At 41.6% G+C, this 21,932-nt stretch overlaps 1 protein-coding gene across 1 annotated transcript in view; it reads right to left on the reverse strand.

Annotated features, from left to right (window-relative positions):
- Positions 1–21,932, reverse strand: part of SLC15A2 (solute carrier family 15 member 2) — a 38,198-nt gene that overhangs the window by 9,397 nt on the left and 6,869 nt on the right. Inside the window, exons 5-16 of the mRNA XM_008497009.2 lie at positions 21,474–21,573; positions 16,454–16,544; positions 14,306–14,383; positions 11,607–11,689; positions 10,296–10,382; positions 9,882–9,971; positions 9,504–9,548; positions 7,506–7,538; positions 6,354–6,442; positions 4,298–4,379; positions 2,252–2,377; positions 1,526–1,690 (exon numbers count right to left, since the gene is read on the reverse strand). Coding sequence (XP_008495231.1) covers positions 1,526–1,690; positions 2,252–2,377; positions 4,298–4,379; positions 6,354–6,442; positions 7,506–7,538; positions 9,504–9,548; positions 9,882–9,971; positions 10,296–10,382; positions 11,607–11,689; positions 14,306–14,383; positions 16,454–16,544; positions 21,474–21,573 — 1,069 coding nt within the window. The remainder of the gene's footprint in view (positions 1–1,525; positions 1,691–2,251; positions 2,378–4,297; positions 4,380–6,353; positions 6,443–7,505; positions 7,539–9,503; positions 9,549–9,881; positions 9,972–10,295; positions 10,383–11,606; positions 11,690–14,305; positions 14,384–16,453; positions 16,545–21,473; positions 21,574–21,932) is intronic.

The raw sequence follows: 21,932 nt of genomic DNA on the forward strand, positions 1-21,932 counted from the left end.
ATCCACAAATAATGTCTGTCCTAAATGATAAATAGCTACAGTGAATAATAAATGTCAGAGCAATAAATAATAAACAACATCATCATTTTTTTTCAGTGGGAGACACATGGGGATTAACACTCTCCTTGCTGCAGCCAGGCCAGCCAAATTATTACTTGCTTTCATCAATGATCCCCAGAGCTCTCAAACTCATTTCCTGCCCACTCAGCAGCCCACAAAGGAGAAAAAACCAATTTCAGTTTGGCTCCTTCCAGGAAAGCACTCCCATCTGAGTCAGGGGGTCAGACCCAGCAGTGATGGAGCCTGGCGTGGGCCATAACTACTCAAGCCCTGCAACACAGCAATGCTGGAAAAGTGATTATCATTTCCCACTGTCTTCCATACCTCCCTTATATACAGCTGAGAAAGATGGGTCAGTAGCATCATCCAAAATAACTGCTGTGTACATGGGAATCTGCCTGTGCCAGGGTGAGCTTTAATTTAAACACAGGCTTGATAGCTCAAGCAGCACAGGGATGTACTAAAGCTCAGAGGCTGCTTTGCTCCACCCTGTCACAGGCACTGTCTTCTTGAGGTCTATATGAAAGTGACCGTATATTTCTTAATTTCTTGAGAGCACACAGTCATCAGGTCATAGAGAAACTTAACAAGACTGGGTCATAATGATCCCCAGGATCTAAACTATAAAGCAGCAGAAAACTTCAAATGGCAGGGCCAAATAAATCCTTAAAACTCAAATTTTTTTTTAAATTTGTGTGACTTCTGCTTCACAACACTGAATGCTTAGTGTGGCAATCCTGCAAGATAGGAGGCTGACAAACTGCAAAGATAATTGGCATTTTAGCATGAGGACAGATTCTGATGGCATTTACAAACATAGACACCTGCCACAAAGTACAATAGCACCATTTCTTTCAAGAGAGCTTCCTGGGATACAGCTGCATGTTAAAGATACCAGAATCTGGCCCTATAGATCCCCCGTGCCTCTCTGTCATTGTTGTGGCAATACACAAAAGTCCAAACACAGACAGCTCTGCTGCAGAGCCTGAAATGAACTTAATAATTTATTCTGTTCAGCAAAACAAACGGACTGTCTGTGCACTTTCACTAAATGCTTGCAATAACTAAGCCTGGAATAATTCCTCTGATGCTTTTATTCCATGCCCAGCCCTAGAGCCTCTTTAACATCTTTACTTTACAGAACCATCTTTGGGGGGAAATCTTTGGTTGTTTTCTCAGCTTTCTCAAGCTCTGATGCCTAGCAGGCATAACTCTGCTCTCCCACTGCAATATTCACTGTATTAAAATGTGCCCAGCAACTCTCAGGTGCTTTAATGCCTCCATTAATCAACCAGCAGCAGCGTGGACAGACCCAGTGCCTCTAGCTAAGGAGTCAGGTTTAGAGCATCTGAGAGCAATCAGGCAGACATTGCAACTGAGCAAATGAATTAATGAGCTGATTACCCAATTGTATCATCACAGCCATTGAATTAATACTGTATTTACACTTCACTCGCACACTCACTAAGTGGCTTGATAGGCCTCCTTCTGCCTCAAAAATAATTAAGCTGTATACTGATTTTTCCTTCACGGTGTAGTTAAAAACAAGAGACAGTCCTTGATGTTGCAGGGTGAAGAGAAGGCTCTGTTGCTCTCCATTCAATATTAATTTTGAGTACTCAGCTGGCTCCTGTGGAAAAAACAGAATTAGTTACACTCTACCTTTAGATGAGAAAGGATCTGACCCTTCCCACTATCCTCTCTTCAAGAGAGCCTGTAAAGAGAAGTTAACAGCAGGCAGGTTTTCTACAGCAAAGGATCTATGCTGACTTACAGGCTTTGGGCTGGCAAAGCCAGAGCTTGGAGTACCTTCCCTTGCCAGATGCAACTCCTGCCCACACAACCACCCTTTCCCCAGTGGTACCTCATCTGAAACATGGAAGAAATGGCAGCCAAGGGACTGCTGGGTGAGTGTAACCTGTAAAGTACTCTGGAAGCTGAAACATGAAACACTGCAGTGCCCAAGCCCAATTGATTGCATTCCTGTTTGTTTCCTCCACTGCAGGTAAATATTTTCAGATGCCACCCAGATCCCAGCAGCAATGCCTGCACTAGGTGCTGAGATGCAAGCTGAATGTCTATAAATTATCACCTAGCTGAATGTCTATAAATTATCACCTCAGGACAACTATCCTTTATTCCTAACTACAGGTGAATGTAGCTAGAAATACAGTGGCACATATATGCTTACCTGAAAAGCCTTCACGGGCTGCTGAAATAGATCCTGGTCTTGGACTGTCACTTGAACAGGATTCTTTGCCAAATTCAGGACCCGAATTAAACTTTCTCCAGGGATTAGTCGAGGCATATCAGTTTCCTAATTAAGGTAAAAGACTATAAGTACCATCTGTATGTTTTATTAGCACTTTAATATCTTTTAATTTTTAGCCGTAATAGTCTTCTTCTCTGTAATGACACTTTTTCATTCCTTCCTCATCAGAAGATGAAGTGAGAGAAAACTGAGCATAAATCTTATTTAGGGAGGTTTCCCCATAGTTGTTCAAGAGTCATTGTACCTCCCAAAAACTGCTCTTCACACCACTAATCATACAGGCTACACAACTGCTGGGTAGGTAGAACAATGTCACTGCTTTCATTACACAGCTCCCTAGTGCCTGGATTTAACCAACTGCCATATCAGAACAGAAAAAATTGTGTGTAGCTTTCAAAAGTGGTGACCAGAATACTTATTTTCCACTGCAGTCAGTGACTAGGAAAAGAACTAGGCCAGAAAGCTAAGAAGTTTGGAAAATGCCAGTCCAGCTCCATGTCTGTAATGGGTGTTTTTGCACCACTTCACACAATGCTATTTAACAGCCAGCTGTGTAGATCTTATTCCCTTATTTCTGAGAAAGGGAAGACGATGCCTCCATCTCAGAACTATCTCTTTCTGTCAGGAATAATTTCCCAGAAAGAGTACTTCCATCAGCATTGTCAGTCTTGGATTCCCTCAGACCTAAAACATTTTGGTTTTTTTCCTAAAACTTTTCTTTTTCCCCCTTCACTTTAGTTTCAAGTAGCTGCCAGGAATACTTCAGAGTTATTAATTTTTCCTCTCTCATCTTATAATTTGTGTAACGCAGGCAGGGTAATATGAATCTAATGGGGGGAGGGGGGGGGGCACTGCTTTGGATTTCTGCTCTGGCCAACAGATCTGGTAATGGTATCCAACCAGTTACTTTGGCTTTTTGCCCATGCTACCTACAGTCAAGCCAAACTGGGACATCCTATCCACCTCTTTGCTAGAGCTTTTAGTGGCCTTCAGGGTAAAATTTCCATGCACAGGCAGTGGAGAATCTCTAACTCACCTTGCCTCTGCCCAGAGGAGTCACCCACAGCCAGAACAGACCTTCAGTGCTCGGCCAGAGCTGGCAGCGCTGGCAGTGAGATCATTTCTTTGCTCACATTAAGAGATCAGAAAGACGACCTGAACCCACAAAGTCTCATTTCAGCAGGAGACTTGTCAGTGGATTCACCTGAGGAACCAGCAAATGTTAATCCAGGGCTGTGCGCCAGCCACTCCAACAGAACATTTCAGTATACAAAGAATCTTTAGAAATAAATCCTACAGTAACTTTCATGAGCCAAAGGTCAGCCAAGTCTGCACCAGGCTGGTCAGGGGCCAGAAACAAACAGTACAAATCTGCAGGGGCAAACATTCAATTTACAAGAGATTTGCTGTTATCCTCTCTGGGAAAGCCTGGCAGTTCCCCACGCCTGCAACTACGGAAGCATCTGCATCCACCTGCCTCACTGGAGAAACAATTTGGCTTGTAAAAAACCACATCCCCCCCTAAAGTACAAAAGTAATTCAATTACAAAAACAAAACCACCACATACACACACACAAAACCACCAAACTGTAAAGGACAAGCAAGCTACAGCAAGAAATAGGAAAGAGAACAGACTACCTTTTGGGAATTAATCACTAGTATTAACTAGATGTCTGCCAACCATTTTGACAGAGAAAATCTAGAATATAGGCCAATACAGATGACTGATACAGCAAAAGTGCAAGGACTAGAAAGCAAGACAGAGACAAAGAAAAGTAAAAGTAGACAAAGACAAAGTTGCTAATTATCATTAGCAACTGGAAAAGTATATGCTTAATTGCAAAGAACTTATTAAAAAATTACCATTGAGGAGAACGATGGTTAAAAGGATTATCTAACAGTCAGCAATAAAAACACCCCAGAGAAAGAAAGGATTTCTGAGGAATCCTTTGTTCTATACTTACATTGATTTTGACTTCTATAATGGCTGCAAGTCCAAATGCCAGCCCTGCAAGGATCATACCTGTTGCCATTTTCCTAATAGGTCTATGGAGCAAATAAAAGAGTAACCATTAAGAAAATGTAATTTAAAATATAGAACATCCCCTAGAGCCAAAGATGTGCCAAACCCATGTAATAAACTGTCCAATAGGTGGCACTGGGGATGACATGCTGTTTAAATTGCTAGTCATTAAACTTAAAACCTATTCTATTATTCTGTACGAGACCAGCACTGAGGCCAATTAAAACTGATAAGCCATGAAAAAAAGTTTTTTGCTTGCAAGTTTCATATTGTCTTCTCCTTCTCTCTTCTAGTGGGAATAGCTCATGGTTCATGTTAAACTGTGATGTTGGAAGCAGCACTGGAAATGATGTATCTGCAAGTCCCATTTGGGAAAGGCAAAAGAAAAGTAGCATGCTATAGTAGCAAGAACAAGGAGCAGAAAAATGTGTAGTTTGTGTCATCAATGTTTCTGACCATCTGTGGCATCATTCTGGATTATTTCTCATGCCAATACATTTACATTTCTAGAGAACAAAAAGCTTGCTTCTGAACTTGGAGCAAAACTAGTGCAACTCTATCAGAGTTACATGAGACAATCTGGTATGAAGCAGAATAAAGTAGGTCCAGTGTGGCAAGTCCAAACTGAGAACTGAGCTATTCAGATTTGAAACAAATCTGGTTCTAAATTCAGTTGTCTCCACTCTTCGTGGTAGTCTGGGTTGACATTCCAAATTGACTGAGGGAAATTCTGAGCAGGAACCCAAATTCTGTCTGCCAGTTACATGCCCTGCAATAAGAAAATATTTACTGCCTACATCTTGTAATGGTTTTTGGATCAAAACCACAAAATGGTTTTGATCTTCAGTGCTGCATTGAGACTTTGTAGTACAAACTTTTGAGGTCACATAGACTAATGCTCTGCAAGCTACAGTCTTTCCACAGCCATCTCAACAGCTCAACTGGGTAGAAGGCTGTTCATATCCCACATCTAAGGGACAGAAGCAGCATGGAACTCAGTCCTGATCGGTGCAAGGGTTTGTGCTGCTGGGTGATCCAGTCTGCAAACTGGTCATTGGGCAGGAAGTTTTCTGTTAAGCTGGGGCTCAGCCCAGGACACAGGCTCACACTCAAGTAGCATGGAGAAGCACAGATTCTGAGGTGTGGCCTTCAAAGGGCAACACTGTAAGGGATGGACAATATCTTTGCTATGTCTTCAGATGCAAGCAATTCATCATGAAGGGAGACCATGAGCAGGCTGAAGGGTTAGCCTCCTTCCATCCCAATTTTATGTGGTTTTGTTTATCCAATATTTTGGTTTGGGTTTGGTTTGGATTTTAGGAACATTATTTTTAATACCCTTCTCATGCTGTGGGTCATGTTGAGAAGAGTGCTTGCAGATGGAAACTTGGTTCCTTTCAGCTGGAACTGCACTGACAGAGGCACTCCATGAGGGGACGCAACATATTCCCACTGCTACAATTCACAGAGGCAGACAGTGAATAGTCTGAAGTAAAATCCTCCAAAATACATAAAGTGGATCTCAAAACCAACCTGAATGTCTGCTGCTATTGCACTGCACTTCTTGCTAGTATACAAATGGAATAAAATGCTTGAGCCATATGGAGATTCCCATATATAGTCACTGGTTCAGAACTTAGAGTAGAATCTGCTTTCACAGCATCACAGGTAACCCCCACAAGTCCGTGAATTTGGTCCCACAGGGTCCTTTCAGGAAGAGAATTATTTAAGGGCAATATAAAAGATATGGTGAAGAACATGATCAAATTCAAAGAGGAACTGTTCATATCTGCTTTCAGGGAAAATCTGTACAAAGCAGAATCAAACATCACACAATTTTTACTCTCTGGAATTTCCAGAGCCTACTGGGATGAAGTAGTTGCAAATAGTGGGAAGGATGAATTGAAATTTGTGTTTCTCCACCTTAAAAGCTGTTCTGCACACTTGTTGAAAAAGAGAAATGTACTGAGGCATCTGCATTGCTCCCAAGTACTTACGTGAAATTAAATTTGCACATGTTTATCAGGGGGTAGAGCCCAAGGTCAAAAAGTGGGATGAAGACAAGAATAAGAAGTGGATTTAAGAACTGCAATACAAAAGAATGGGAGTTTAGTGACTAGAAAGCAACTTTCAGTAATTAAACTCATAAAGCACTGTCCTCCAGAAATAATTCCATTACAGAAAGGACATGAACAAACACTTAAAAACCTCCTTTTAAAATATAATAATAGTTTGCAATTTGACAGCTTCTGCTATTTAGTTTTCACAAGCATTAATACATTTTTTCATATCATCTCCTCCAAGAGGTAAGCAAGCATTGCTGGCCCAATTTCCCTGAAGAGGAACTGAAGCAGCATGTTTTTAATGAGTACAAAACCCACTGACAATTGAAACAGGTGACTTTCAGTGCTGCGGTGGGACCTTACAACAAACCAGCAATAATGGAAACATCTTGGGACTTCAACAAAATCCCAGAGGAACAGACACTGTTCTGTGAGACTGGTGATTTCGTGCACTTCCACACAGCCTGATAATCCCCCAGGAACTGTTTCTCATGGGAAGGCCAGAGCTTGTCTGCCAGCAAGCAGTGGCAGAGCAAGAAAACAGAGAGTGATGGAGAACAAGCAGAGGGAGATGCTGTATTGGTTTCAAAGGAAGATTTCAGGGAACCAGACAGCTTTGAAGTTCTACAGAGCTGTTCAGCATAAGAACTGTAATCAACTGTGACAACACAGCACCATCTTGGAGCCTTAACATTTTTATCTGCCCTGCAGGAAGGGAGAAAGAAAACATATTTCAGGTATAATGCTAGCACATTGGCACATTAAAAGGAGATACAGCTTGTGTCATCCACATGCCAACACTCATTCCAGAACTATCATAGTGTCATGTCTCCCCACACCTCTCCACTAGGCTTCAGGATTCAACCTCCTTGTTAAGACAACCTTGAGATCTTCTGAACACCAAGACTAAGCTTGCAAGACAGACAGTGAGCCAGAAGGCACAGTCCACACTGCTATCACTTCAAATGGAGCAAAGAAAGGCAAATTGTGGTGCCATGAAAAGAAAAAAAAAAGAGAGAGAGAGAGAGAGATAGAAAAGGAAAATATATTTATAAGGTTTATTCCCTACCCTGTAGTATCTTTTACCTGCATTTGGTCAGGCTGAAGGACATATATTCCCTGAAACAAAAATATATTCCAAGTTATAAATGCAATATAACAGTGCATGTGGCAAGTAAGCAACTGTTTCAGTAGAGGCCTTGGCAGCAAAAGTGGTTTCCTCAAATGCTTTACATTGGCTTTAGCAGCTGATGTTGTGCTCTTGACACTTTTTATCTAAGGAGATGAAGTTTGATGAGCATTGTTTTGCATAAGGAAGCTACACACAGTCCTTGATACCTGGCAGCTGGGACACAGCCTATGACAAGTGCTGAGATCCATCTTTCAAATTGACTGAGCCACAAACTAGGTGAGCACAAACACCTCTTCCCTCTCTCAATCTGCCCAGGGCACCAAACAGGCTTTGCTCAGCTGTGAGTCCTCAAGGCTGTAAGAGGTGCCTCACTTATGCATCACTGTGCCCAGCCCCCCAGCCAGGCAAGTTCAACAGGGATGGATAGAGGGATCCATCCATTTGGACTTCCCAAGAGACCAAAGAGCTGTCTCCAGGGAGGGGTTGCTGTGTGTCTGAACTGCATGCAATAGTTTTAATTTGAAATTAAGATAAAGAGGGGGGGAATTAGGAATGAAATAATATCTTTCTAAGAAAGTGCTGTGAGGGTGCCAGGCTTGTCCTGAGCTGTTGTAGAATAGTTGATTGGCTCTGCCAGCAGCTGTCTCCTGGGAGAGTGAAAACCACTGCTCACAGCAAAGGAGTCTTACAATTAAAATCACCAGGCAAATATTCTCTTCTGCTACTTTGTAAACACTATACAAATGTGCCACCTAATAATATTTCATATCACACTAAATAATTCCCTGTTTAACTCCCAGCTTCCTAGCTGAGGTCTTTGTCTGCAAAAGGGAAAAGTAGGGAACATTCTAAGTGTGACCAACAAGCCTAATGGTGGGATCACTCCAACATTGCAGTTAATTTTCACCTTCATGGGTTGGGACAACTCACAAGTGGAGAAGGAATGAGACTGAAACACAAGCCAAAAATCTATCCAAGTTGGTGCAATAAAAAAAGCCCTGAAAGTGTCCTTTTCCACCTTGAAGTCCTTAATAAGTGACACCTGGTGGTTCTTAGATCTGCTAATCACTAAGTGCCTGCGAGAAAAACAGCAGAAAACAAAAGATTCAGACACACAAAAACTGCACGAATGTTCATTGTTTTGTCTTTCTGAGGTGGACAAACATTACCCAAGGTAATATGTTTCTTTTTCATGCCTCATTTGAATTAATTAAGCCTAATAAGTATCACATGCTGGGAGCCTCAATTTTAACAGGCATGACATAGAAGGGCTCAAATTTTGGGCTTTCAATTTTAAACTGGAAAATGGGCACTTACAATTCTAAATTCTGATGTGAGCATCCACAGGTAAGATCTACATGACCTATTAAACATGTATATCTGGAGACCATCCCTGGATGGTGACATCTTTAGACAGACAGCTGATCTACGTTTATCTGTCCCTGAACACTGCACCACTGCTATTCACATCTTTGAAGAACTTTATGGCTACTAATTAATCCTTATCACAGCTCTACCCTGTACATAAGACTCCTGCTGGTTTTAAGAGGCTTCATTGTTGTAAAGCAAGTAGGCCAGAGCAGTCATATACAACTACAATAGCTTTAGTTACACCTGACAAGGACTATGTGAATATTCCTTGACTTGTGTCTCCAATGAGGGTAAGAGGCTAGAAACCATCCTTGCTCAAGATCACAGAATGCCCAGTTGCCAGGGGATCAGCACTTCTGACCTTGCAGGCTGCTGATGGCTTCCCAGCCCTTGCTCCTTGCCAAGATGTGCTATGATGAATTGAACATGGCTGCACAAAGCCTCTTGCTTCTAATCACCAAAAGTGCAACTCACTCTGACTCATCAAGCAGATGCTCTTAGTACTGTGAGACTCTAGTTAAAAAGCAAGAGCAGTGATGTTACTACAAGTTTTACCAGCCCTGGTGATATTAAGTACTTACAAAATCAGCATTCATTTTTGTGGCTTGCAAAGTCCACCTGGAACCCTAAGAAAAAACAGATAGCTGTGAAGCTTTCAAGATGTCCAATGGGACTAGAAAACATGAAGATAGTGAAAAAGACAGTCCTGGAGGTCTTATGTCCCTTCTAACACCTGTCAGTAGGCAGGGCACATTCTTCCTTCTCACCCTCCTGTGCCAAACACCCAAGAGGACTGCAAAGGGATGTCCAGCAGTGATGATGGGTACTACCTTGGCAAGCCCCTGGACAGCTGGTGGAATCTTGGCAGTCTGTGCCCCAGAGATGATCTGTTGTTACCTTGGGAGGAAAAGGGTGCAAACCCAGGCCAGAAGGCAGATCTGCACCTCTCAGTACTGTACCTGCTGATCAAAAAGGGCCCAGAACATTGGCAGCGGTATGAAGAGGAAGAGAACGCGCGTCACCATTTTAACCTCCCCAATCAGCTGTTTCTATAAAGAGAACAGGCAAAACAGTACAATGGGAGTGAAAAGCCAACAGGTGATTCAAATCACAAAGCATGAAGAGCCCACCATTTCTTTCTGAATGGCAGTTATTATTACACCTATTTGTAATATTGGACATATTTGCATTTCAGTGCAGCACCTAAACCGTCCATTAAGAGTCAGGAGAGTACAGATGTGGGAAAGGACAGGAGAAATGAGAGCCTGGGACATGTGAGGAGTGGTGTGGCCAGGCCAGTCTTACTGACTCCCCTGTCTGGCTGCCTCTCTCCCTCTCTCATCTCCAAATTTGCCAGATAGAGCATCACTTACTGAGTACTTTTCCGACGCCCAGTCCAGCCAGTGAGCTCTCTTTGGAATCTGCCGGGAGCGGTTTTGCAGACGGTTTTTAATAGCAAACTAGGGAGGAAAACAGGTGAGTAACTCCCTTGTGGCATTTGTGCCCTTGTCACATTCCCAGGTCAATGCTGCCCTCCCCATCTCCAGATTAAAAGCAAAGCAAGAAAATGGAAGGGTTTTGCTGGACACTTCCAAAAGCTTGGATTGGATACTTTATGAATAATTCTCTGCAGGGAAGTTTCTGTGACATCAGTTGACTAAAGGTATGATGTCGAAATTAACTTCCTCATGGGCTTCTCTTTCAGAGCCAAATCTGACACCAGCCCCCAAAGACTTATAGTTGACTAAAACCTACTACCTGATAAAGCTTTAAACATAATTCTTTCAAGTTTCTTCCCAAAAAACACCTGTTGGATTGACTACCGTGCTGGAGGGGAATGCCTCATTATCCAAAGCGATGCCAAAACCAGAACTCTTGCTCCCCTCTTGGTCTGTAGACTTTTCTTTGTATATTCCTGGTGCAGCACGTCTCATTCATTCCTAGACCAGTTTTCAAGCTGATTTCTCACTGAAGTATGTATCAGTGAAATGGAATTTGTAACTTTTTTGTTTATGCTGCGTGATCCAATCACTGAACATACTGAACACAGCCATCCCAGCAAAAAGACCTGCAGACCTCACTTAGACATCCTGTCTTTAAAATCTGGCCTATTTCCCCAAAGTAAATTTTTCACTAGGACTGACCCAGGTAACAAGAAAACACCTGCTGTTAGCAAGAGCTCCTTGAAAAAGAAACATCATTACCCACCTAATAATAAGAGTATTTTTTCACATACTGTATTCAGCTCACATACTATGAAAAATAAGTGACATGAGTGTAATGCAACTTCAGCAGGTGTCTCTTGCATTTACATGAACATGCTGAATGTGCATAATATGAATGTGTACTATTACTGTCTGCTGAACTGATAAACTTCAGTAAAATCATTCAGATGAAAAACAATTGAGTCCTATATCTGATACTCTTGAGTTTCTGAATTTTCCTTTCAGTTCAGTCTCCACCAGCATCTGCCACTAAGGGTTCTACTGACACCAACTGAACAGTTCGTGCAGCCGAGGAAAAATAATTAAAACGTTGAAAGAATAAACTAGGATCTAAATGTTTCTTATTCCTTACAGCTCACCAGCAAGATATCCAGAAGCAGCATACAGAGTCTTCCCTTCACACTTTTCTAACCTGCAACCTCAGTCATGCATGAGAAAGAAAGAATGGCACACACTTACACCGATGCATTTGCACACTTCAAGTAAGACGTTCCCTTCCGGTGGCGTTTTCCTGTACAGTCCACTTCCAGCAATGAACACAACTGAAAAATATTATAATCCAAATGGGAATTCCCATGACTGAGCCTCAACCCTGTACTGGCTTCTGGGAAAGATCCCCTCCTCTGTATTAAACTGAAATCCTCTGCCCTTGATGCTTACAGGATGGCACTTTTAATGACAAATATATAGGACTCCTTTAATGCCTTCAGATGGAAGAAAATCCAGCATCCTACAAAAGGCAGTGCCATCCCTAGGAAGTCACTGTCATCTTCTCATCATCTGCCCTGGCATAACAGGTACCTCCACCTCTGACTCATGCCAGGAATCAAAGCTTTGAAAATTCCTCCCCATCTCTGCTTTTTGGGGACTATATTTAATGGGCAATCCACATTGAACTGCTGCACCTGATGCTGGAAATCAGCCCTTGGTCATTGCAACCATGTGAAGATTAATCCAGATTCAGTGTGGGCTTTGTGTACTTGCATCTCACATTTCAATGGAAATTGCCATGAAGGTCACTGCATCACACACTGTTAACAGAATTTGCATCCATTTGTGGTTTCCACAAAGGAATGCAAAATTCAAGATACTGTTTTCTTTTGGGTTTCTCCTTCAAAGCAGAAAGAATGTTGGACTGAGGCTTCAAAACTCTCTCAGACAGGGGGCTATCTGATCACATATCATTTGTCCTGCTTTTGAGAGCCTCTGAGCACACTGAAATTCCAAAGAGCAGAAGGAAGCACAATAAAATCTGACCATGAAATCCTTATAACAAACCAACCTCAACATTTTAAATTAACCCAGTTGTCTGGGTCAGTCCACAGCCAGTGGACAACTAACACACGAGGCCTGGGACACTGCAGGGAACTCACCATTTCTTTTTTCTGACTATGAAGACCCTTTTGCATCCAGTTTTGACTTGAAGAGAGATCTCTGAAGTCTGTTTAGGTGAATCACAGCAGAAGAAATTTGTTCAAAGTCCCACAAGGTGGATAGTTGCACTACCTAATTTTCAGCATTCCCCTGTGGACCTGTTGGCACTTCTACAAAGTGATGCATTAGATTTGCTGTATTGCCTTTTGGTGATGCCATTGACTCTTTTGGGCACTGATTTAGATTTGGAATTAAAAGGGTATCAACCTGCCCCTATCTTTCAGAATCTAAAGCAGCCAGAGAATCTTCCCTTATGGGACTTCAATTATGCCTCTAAATCTGTCTTTCTATCATCATGGGGAGAGGGCCAGTCAGAGTTAAAAGGGTATTTTCTCCAGTTCTTCATGCTGTTCACATAGTCAAATATATCACTTCCAAGGGCATATTTGTGTGTTACAAAAGAACATAATGCTGCTGTGCTGGGCAGGCCATGAGATCTGGCAGCAGGACTCTAGCTAAAAACACATCTGGATTGATGCCCTCCCCAAAACTGCAATATTTACACGTCTGTTTTCCCCCTAGGCAACTACTACCCTGCTAGAAACACTCATCACACTGTGGTGCACAGAGGAGCCTGGGGCTGTCCTAAACTGATAGGAACAGGCCACAGGGGGAAAGGGAAGTTTCTCAGGCCAGTGACCATGCACTTTTTTTGAAAACAATTACTGTAATGTTAGCTATGGCCTGATAACATTTCCCCAGTGTCCTGATTCTTTCTGATGCAACTATGGCAGAGAGAGCAACATTCACAATCTCTTCTGGGGGATGAACTTTCCAAATCACAGATTTTGTGGTGAAAATCACACAATTACACAATTGCTTGGTCTCTCAATTAAGCTAACAAGCTGAATGAGAAGTCACCCCATGCTGTGTTAAAACCCCCTCATATGAAGTGTAATAAGGAGACTGCTCTCCTCAGCAGATTGCAGCTGTGAAACTAAAGATAATGGGGTGTCTTCTGTATTGGCTACCAAGGAGTAAAAGTAAAAATGTGGAAATTGCTGAGTATTTTATAGGGGCTGAAGAAGAAATCTTGACAAGTACATTAATGGGACTAAGATGCAAGCTTTACGAAGTAGGGTGATTGCAGCTGGCTCCTGACACTTGGATAATAAGGGCTTTTTATTGCAACATAATAATAAGCTGTCACTGTAATTGTGGGAATTATTTCAGCCAAGGAAAGTGAAGCAGCTCAGAATAAAGTAACATTCCTTTCAGCTCCTTCCACATTTTCTGTGTAGCACACAGATTATGAAGCAAAAGACTGAGCCATTAAAGATGGCCCCAACCTCCAAAGAGCCTGTGGAAAGGTTAGAGCTGGCATGCTAAGCTGCTCTTCTATAACCTGGGGAACTCCGAGGGCTGCTCAGATTGCAGTCAGAGGCCAAGCCTGCTCACAGGCAAAGCTGCAAGTCATCAGGAGAATCATTTTAGTGCCTTTCTTTTCTTTACAGAGCAAGTATTATGAAACATCCACTAGATTACCCTCTCATCAGTATCATGATAAAGAATTGCAGTAAAACTATGGTCTGGCCAACACTAAGTGAACTAGAGGTTTTTTTTATTTTTATTTTTTCTGTTCTGAACTGTAGGCTTGTTGGATGACTTTGAACCCTTGAGGTTCCCATTGCAATATCCATTCAGAGCTAGTGAATTGGTACATTTTCTCATCTATCCACAGACTCAAAAATGGTAACTCCTACTACAAGCAAGTTTCCACTCACCAAGGGACAACACCATCAGTGCTGCTGGGACACCAAAAGCCAATGCATAACAATCCTCTCCAAAACATTTCACATCCCCTGAAAAAGAAGGGAGAAACAAAAACATCTTATTACAGCAAGACTTGTGGCACCTGGGCCTTTGACTTGCTTCCCCTGAATCAGTCACTTCCCCTGGCTTTAAATCTTCTTTGCTGGTGCTTGACACTGTGAATTGAATCTCCTTGAAACAGTTGTGGAGACAACTTGGAAGCAGGGTTAGAGTCTGCCAGCAAAAGCAGCTGATAATGGGATATTGATGAGAATGGTAGAAGGGAGGGGACAGATGAATAGGTAGAAAGAGGTAACAGAAACAGTCATTGAGGATAAAAACCTTACAACAACCTGAAGCCGTTCAGTATTTGCCTAGATCTAAATAACCAGTTCTGTGCTCCCATGTTATTTGTGCCAGCTGCAGGAGTTTGAGCTAAAAACCTGAATCTGATTTCTTGGCTACCTACACTGGATAAAGTGCAAGGCAATAACTATTCTAAATAACAGTACAGGATTAGTTTTAACACTCCAGTTTCCCTTCTCAGCAGCTTCCCAATCTCACTAGGGTAGAGTGCTCCAAATGTCAGCAGCCCACAACAGCCCACGAGGAAGCCAGGTTTGTTACTGCATGGCTCCCATCAATCTGAGCTACACCTCACTGAAACCTTGTGCCTCTTGGACCAGGTCAGTTATCAGACAATATGAATTTAGAATTCCAGTTGCAAACAGCAAGCCAGAAGTGGGGTCCGTTTGCCAGTGGCTACAAACTACTGCATTCTTACACAGAGTAATAAAAAAATGGCTATAATAAGCCAACACAGTCAACAAGAAACAAACCTATGAAGCCTTTAGTTGTTCCCATTTTTTGTCCCTGGGCATAGTCAGCTGTATAGCTGTGTGCACGCACAGCATTTATTTACTTACTTTCAGCAAATTAGCTGAACTCCAAACAAAGCTGGCAGGGAGATATTACAGGCACTCTGCACTTCTGACATGCAAAATGAGTTGGACTTCTCTACCTACAAGTATATATGCCACGTTTCTGCCAAACATCTATGAACTGCACCTCTTACCCTTCCAAGAAAAGCTTTCACACTTAGCAGAAATTTTACTCTTTCCCCATCCTCTCCACCTCATTTACATCTTGCAACTAGTTTATTGCTAGGCTGCATTGGCACAGGCTTTGACGTTCGAAGGAGTGTAAATGTTCATCTGCCCACCTGGGGACACTGGTGGGAGAAAGAGTACAAGATAGAGCATTTATCTTTGCCCATAAGCATGGTGTAAACACAGGACCAGCACAATTGCCTAAAGGCTTGTGAAATGAATGTCCTGTTAAAATAATCACTATGAACAAAGAAAGCTTCATGAAGGCCATGGGGTAGAATGAAAAAAATTGCTGCTAAATGTGAAGACTACCTTGTCCCAGTCCTCATCCCCATTGCCTATGGCCTGCTGCCCTGCCTCTGTGTCTGTATTTAGAGTGTGCCAATCCCTTTGGCTTCTAAGCACTGCGATACAATGAAGTAAGTGCAGCAAGACTCAGGGCTAAAAGGGGTTGTGCAAGCTGGCTAGAATGCAAAGTAGGTCTTAAGTGGGGCATAGGCCTGTGCTTTGTTTTCAAGGCTAGTTGCTCAGGGCTGCAACCTTGCAAGCAGACCTCCACAGGCATGCTTGACTGCCAGGAGCAGAGCCCTCCAGAAGCCAGCAGGACCCTGTGGGAGGGAGAAGGTAGGACTTCAAAACCAGCCCTGACACCTGCACAAGACAGCAGAGATCAGTTCCCATCCACAAGTCACCTGCAGACAAAATGGGGGAATAATTGTCCAAGGGCAGGAGGTTGGATTAGATGACTATATAGGTCCTTCCACCTTTAATATTTTAATTTTACACTTCAGGCTGGCTTTGAAATATCACCAGGAATATCGTTTCTGTGACTTGTCTGCCAGTACTATACATCTTTTACATTGCTACAGCAGGATTAAGAAGGCATAAATGCAACACACTGGCCACTCCACAGATAATATAATTTCTGCCATTCAGTTGTCATAATATCCTAGCTATGCAGAGTAGTCAGAGGGCTGCTAATTTATTATCTTATTCTAAATCAACACTGACCTCTTAATACAGGAGTTACAAACGTGGAGATCAAACTTCCAGCATTAATGGATAAATAGAAGATGGAAAAAAACTTGCTTCTCTCCGAGGTCTAAAACAAGAGAAGACAATATCAATGTCACAGCTAATGCACAGCACTGGTCTTGCAAATTGAACATTATCAATTCTCTTGTTAGGAAGGCTGGGTAAATATTGACACGCAGTGCATAAAATGTTAAGCAAACAAGCTTGCATTCGGGTGATGGTAAATGCTCACATAAATCAGCTCACATTACTTGAGAAGTGCTTTGGGCCTTTTTGGCATTTCAGAGGAAAAGTCACTGCTCCAAGAGTGTTGTGAGATTTACTTATTCAGAACAAGCAGCATGATTCAGCTCCTCTGTCACTTAATTCAACCCAATTTGGCACAGTTTGACAAGCTCATCATTTCTTCCCATGATGGAACTCTTTTTTTTGTTTTGTTTTGCCCTCCTCTCCTGTGTAGAAATAGAAAAAGAAACCTGTGTATTTTGGGGAGTTGGTAATGACGGCATAGAGAGGAGAGTGGCAGCAAATGAGAAGTATTCATCAGACAGGCCAACCTGAGGCCAGTCAATCTCAAACTAGGTAGCTAACTACCAGGGTGAATTAAATCTATGGGAGTAAATTCAAGAGCCTGATGGAGAGATGAAGAGAAAGAGTTCAGAATTTTACTGATGTTGTCACATAAGTCACACAGTCAAAGGATTCCTGTTGATCTTCCTTCTTCCTGCATAATCTATAATTTGGAAAGAATCAAGATGCAGATGCAGTTTGTTCTTTTTGCAGGATTAATGTAAGGGCAGAGAAAGAAGAGCAGGCTGTTTGATCTACCCCATGCTCATCTGTATCACCAGCTATGGAACACCTGAGTTGGTGAAACCATCACTTAAGGGCAGCCCAACCCAGGCAGCCAAGATAACTCTGTCTGTATCCAGGCTACACTCCCAGTTATCCCCAAGTCCCGTAAAGGTAGTCAGCAGATTGCTTGAACATGACTTGGCACCTGGCAGAGAGCTCCTTAAAGCACCTTGAGCCACTTCTCTATGACCTGAAGATTATTCGAATGCAAAACTTAGTGTGAGGAAGCTCCTCAGGGGCCTGGGTTTGTCCCTCTGCTAATATGCCCTGCTTCCTTCTGCTCTCTGAGACAGACATATTTGCAAGACTGAAAAAACATGAGAAAATGTGAAGAACTGCAGGCAGCTAAGAGAGGACAGCTCTTCAGGAATGAAGCCTGGAATCTAAAAGTTTAACAAAACTTCCCATGACTGATGGTGCAGCCTATAGAAAATACTGCTAATTCATATGGCAAGAAGCCTCTTACCTCAGAGCATTACTGCAGGTAAGGTGGCCAGGTAAGAAAATCTTTCCTTTATATCCCCTTTTGAAGAAGGTACTGGGAATGTGAGGGTGAGAGCCTCCATCACCTTCCACTACCACCCACCAAGGAGTTTGGGGGTCCCCTCACTTGGATTAAGGGCTTTTTGCCTGGACACAAGACAGTTATGAAGACTCCATCTTGAACTTCTGGCTCTTCCAGAATTTTATTTCCTAACATATTCCAGGTATTCAAATCCATATATTAATTGTATATCTTTTACCCTGTATTGAAGGATTTGTAAGCTTTAAAATAAATCTTTATAGCATGTTCACGTTGTTCATAACAATAGGACTGGGTCTTACTGCCTTTTATATTCCTTTCATGTTTTTATCAGTGGTTTTGATTACCTGGAACTTTCTACTGCTAGGCTAGTAAAAGTATTTTTTTTTCTCATTCTACCTTTATGACTAGTTATTTGTCACCATAAGGAAAGCTAAAGAAATGAGCAGCCTCAGACATCTCTTCTGCTCCCAGAGTAGACCTGCCATTGCTTCACACAGGTGTTACAGTAGAGTACTCATACTCCTGTCCTCTTCTAGTCAAATTTTCATGAGCAAACCAGAATTTCTAAGAGCTGAGAAAAACTCAAGCCTGCAGATTTCAACATGATAAAATCTAGAACAGCAATTATCAAAAGGAATGTATTGGTAAGAGAAGAGAGTAGTGACAAAGAATTTGGAGCATCTTATTTCACACATTCTCAGATTTCAGTGATGGGAAAAAATTGATCAGAGAAAAGGAGGAGTAAAAAAGTAAGGACCTGGCATCTTACAAATTACACTGATTGGAAAAAAGTATCCCCACCCTATTCTCTTAATCTTTCAAGCAGATATACACTAGCAACATGATTTGGATTAGCTAATTTGAGAGAAGGTACTGTACAGAATAATCCCTATCTCCTTGGCAACCAGAAAATAAATAAAGAGAAAGCTATTTAGTACCTTAAACACCATACCACACTGTTTGAAAGCAGGTTTGGTCCTTAATTAATATGCACTGCAGCCTTCACATTTGTATAACACAATGTAAATATAATTTTGTTCAGTCATTTTTAGCTTGGACTCCAAATCCCATAGACAAAGATGCATGGAAATCTCCTGCAGATAAACCAACTTCCCCTATCTGACCTCCTGCTGAAACAGTCTTCACTGTTTGCAGAAGTACTGCTCTCAAAGTGGCAGATCCAAGACTATTACACTCACAGAAGTACTTAAAGAAAAACAGATGGATGGTGTGCATTTACCTCCAAACATACATTTTCTCTATGTGGAAATAGCAGGGGCAATTTATTTACTCATTTTATATACAACCCTAGTGCCCAGATGGAACAACTAAGCCTATGCACTTAAGGCTCAGCTGAAGTTTATCAGTGCCCTGAAAACTAAGGGGAAATCAAATGCTTTATTTCATTAGGAATTTTCAAAACTTATTTCATCATCCTATCTGGAGTGGAAGATAAAAAACAAGGTAAGTCCTCTCAAACACTACTCCAGAGAGGAGAAATGTCCTAGTTGCCCCAAACTTTTCATTCCTTACAAAATCAAAATTTCTCATTCCAATTTTGAAGACTTAAATTTCCTATCACCCTTTTTTATTTCTGCAAGGTCAAACAATTTCAAAAATGGAAAACCACAAACATTTCTAGTCTGAAAAAAAAATCAATGGAGAAGAACACATTGTTCTTATCAGAAGGCTTTTTACAGTTTTCTTTCTCTAAATTACTTTTTCTCAAAGACAACACACAGGTGAATATTAAAGCCTTGGTATTTGATAAATTTGTTGGAGAGGTGTAGTCTGAATGCTGAATAATGGATACAGACCCACACAACCACCACCAATTCAATTTTTTTCTCTTGTAACTCAGTTGTGGTTGTAAATTTGGGAAGGAATTATGTATGTGCCTGACTGGGGTGCTGAGATTCATTACTGAAGTCTATAAAACACTCTGAAGATAAGTGGTACATATTATCATACTGTAATTAGGTGGTAATTGAAAGATGCTGGATAAACATTATTAATCATTAATATTCATAGAAGTAGCACTTCTCAGAACACTGCTGTCACACCTGTTAGAATCCTTTTGAGACAACCAAGCATTGCAAGCTGGGATGCCCACTTACTAGCACACAAGCAGCGTTTTCCCAGGGCAGCTGTGCTTTTGGTGGGAGTGGTGCCAGCCAGGGAGGCTGGTAACCACCAGATGATTGCTGCTCCCTCTTCAGCAGCATCCTCTAAAGCACTAGGTCCAACTGATAGCACAGGATAGATATGTCTGCATTAGGATCTGCTTTGACTAAGTGATTATGAAACACCGTGTGTTTTATTACTCCTTAGTAACCATATGATTCATCCCTCATCACACAGTTCATGTGCAGAAAGCACAAATCTTCACTAAATTTTAAAATAAACACTTTAGTCTATATTACTCATTCATTAAATACCGACTACATGCTTGAGCATTGCAAATGAAAAACAGCAAAATGCCCTACAGGGCCCTCATCCCTTGCCCAAAGACAAGGGGCAATCTCCATCCAACTCTACCAACGCCTTTCGTGACAGACCATTAGTCTAATGGTTGGGTTCTTCAGCACCTCCATTGATAGGAATTTCCATCTCTCAAGTGTCCTACTATTTCCCAGTGCTTCTCTAGATCTATTTTTGGAAAATTTTTCCTACTGTCAGTCCTAAGTAATCCTCTTTGAATTTAAACCTATTCATCACAGACCCCAACACTTATTTTCCTTCCTGTAATAGTGTCCCTCTACATGTTTTAGAATTTATGCCATGTATAGAAGTTGCTGGTTTGAATACTACCATTGAGAAAATGGAAATTTTTGTTTGTGTTAGGGTATTAAATTCCAGGTCAATTTGAAAAGCATGCATTTTGCCTGCAGATTAGTACTTCCTGACCTGCTTCACTTCTTGAAGGACTACTTTATGCCTAGCTGAGCCACTGTGCTGCATAATGGCAGTTTGAGATTAGAGCAGGTGAGGATCTAAGCACTCATGATGGAGAATAAGAACACAGAGCAACTGGACTACCATACCCAGGATGCAGACAACAAACAGGGCTAAAAAGGTTTTCCCGACTCTTAAAAAACTTTTCATTCTGGAATATCTAGAAAACAATCTGTGTAGATTTAGTACCAGGACTACTTTTAAAAGAAGACTGGAATATTCTGCAGTTCTTTCTGAACAATATCTAAGACAATGACTGATTTGAAAGAAAATTCCCAACGAAGCACCGGCTGGTGATACAATTTTCTCTTTCATTTGCTGTATTCCATTGCAGTGCATTATAATCACCCCTGTTAACCTTGTTCAGAAATGGCAACAGTTCAATGATAAAGGATTTTCCAACTACTCTGATGTCCAATTAACATTTAGATGACTTTATGCAATTATGACCTATCCTTCCAGATATCAGTCCTGTTCTGCTGTCATTTTTCTTTCCCTAAGCATCCAGATTCTCTTGAGTCTCATGCAAACTATCCTACGTCACATCTTACTGCATCTTTTCCTAGCAAACTGGCCCTTACAACAGTATTTGATAACATACACATCCTCATAAAGTAATAAGCAGACACTGCAGATTTTAGGAAAGAAAAGAAATCTTACATGTTCCTCTTCAAACTGGTCCCCACCAAATGCAGAGACACAGGGCTTGATACCTCCCGTTCCAAGGGCGATCAAAAACAGACCAACCATAGACAGGACCCTTTATGCAAGAACAAAAATATTACCATTGCAGAACCTTTCAGTACTTATGAGAGCATTTTAGGGTCACCCAATCACAATTCCTCTGGTATCGTTGTGTTTTGCACATGGGTAGTGATGAAAAGTCAGACACATGTGAAAAACTGATTAATGATCCTAATTTCTGCATTCAGTACCAGTCAATTAACCAAACTGCTTTTGTCAGTTTCTTGCTGTTCTGAGGCACAATGGACATACTAGAGATCAAATATCTACGGGATTATTTTTCACTCGAGAACAAAAGATTGCAGAGATCAACTTAGAAAAACAAAAAGAGAAGAAAAAAAGCCTTTTCCTGTAGCCTTTTAGCCTGAGTAAAGG

Source organism: Calypte anna, chromosome 7, assembly GCF_003957555.1.
Source record: "Calypte anna isolate BGI_N300 chromosome 7, bCalAnn1_v1.p, whole genome shotgun sequence".
NCBI classification, from domain to species: domain Eukaryota; kingdom Metazoa; phylum Chordata; class Aves; order Apodiformes; family Trochilidae; genus Calypte; species Calypte anna.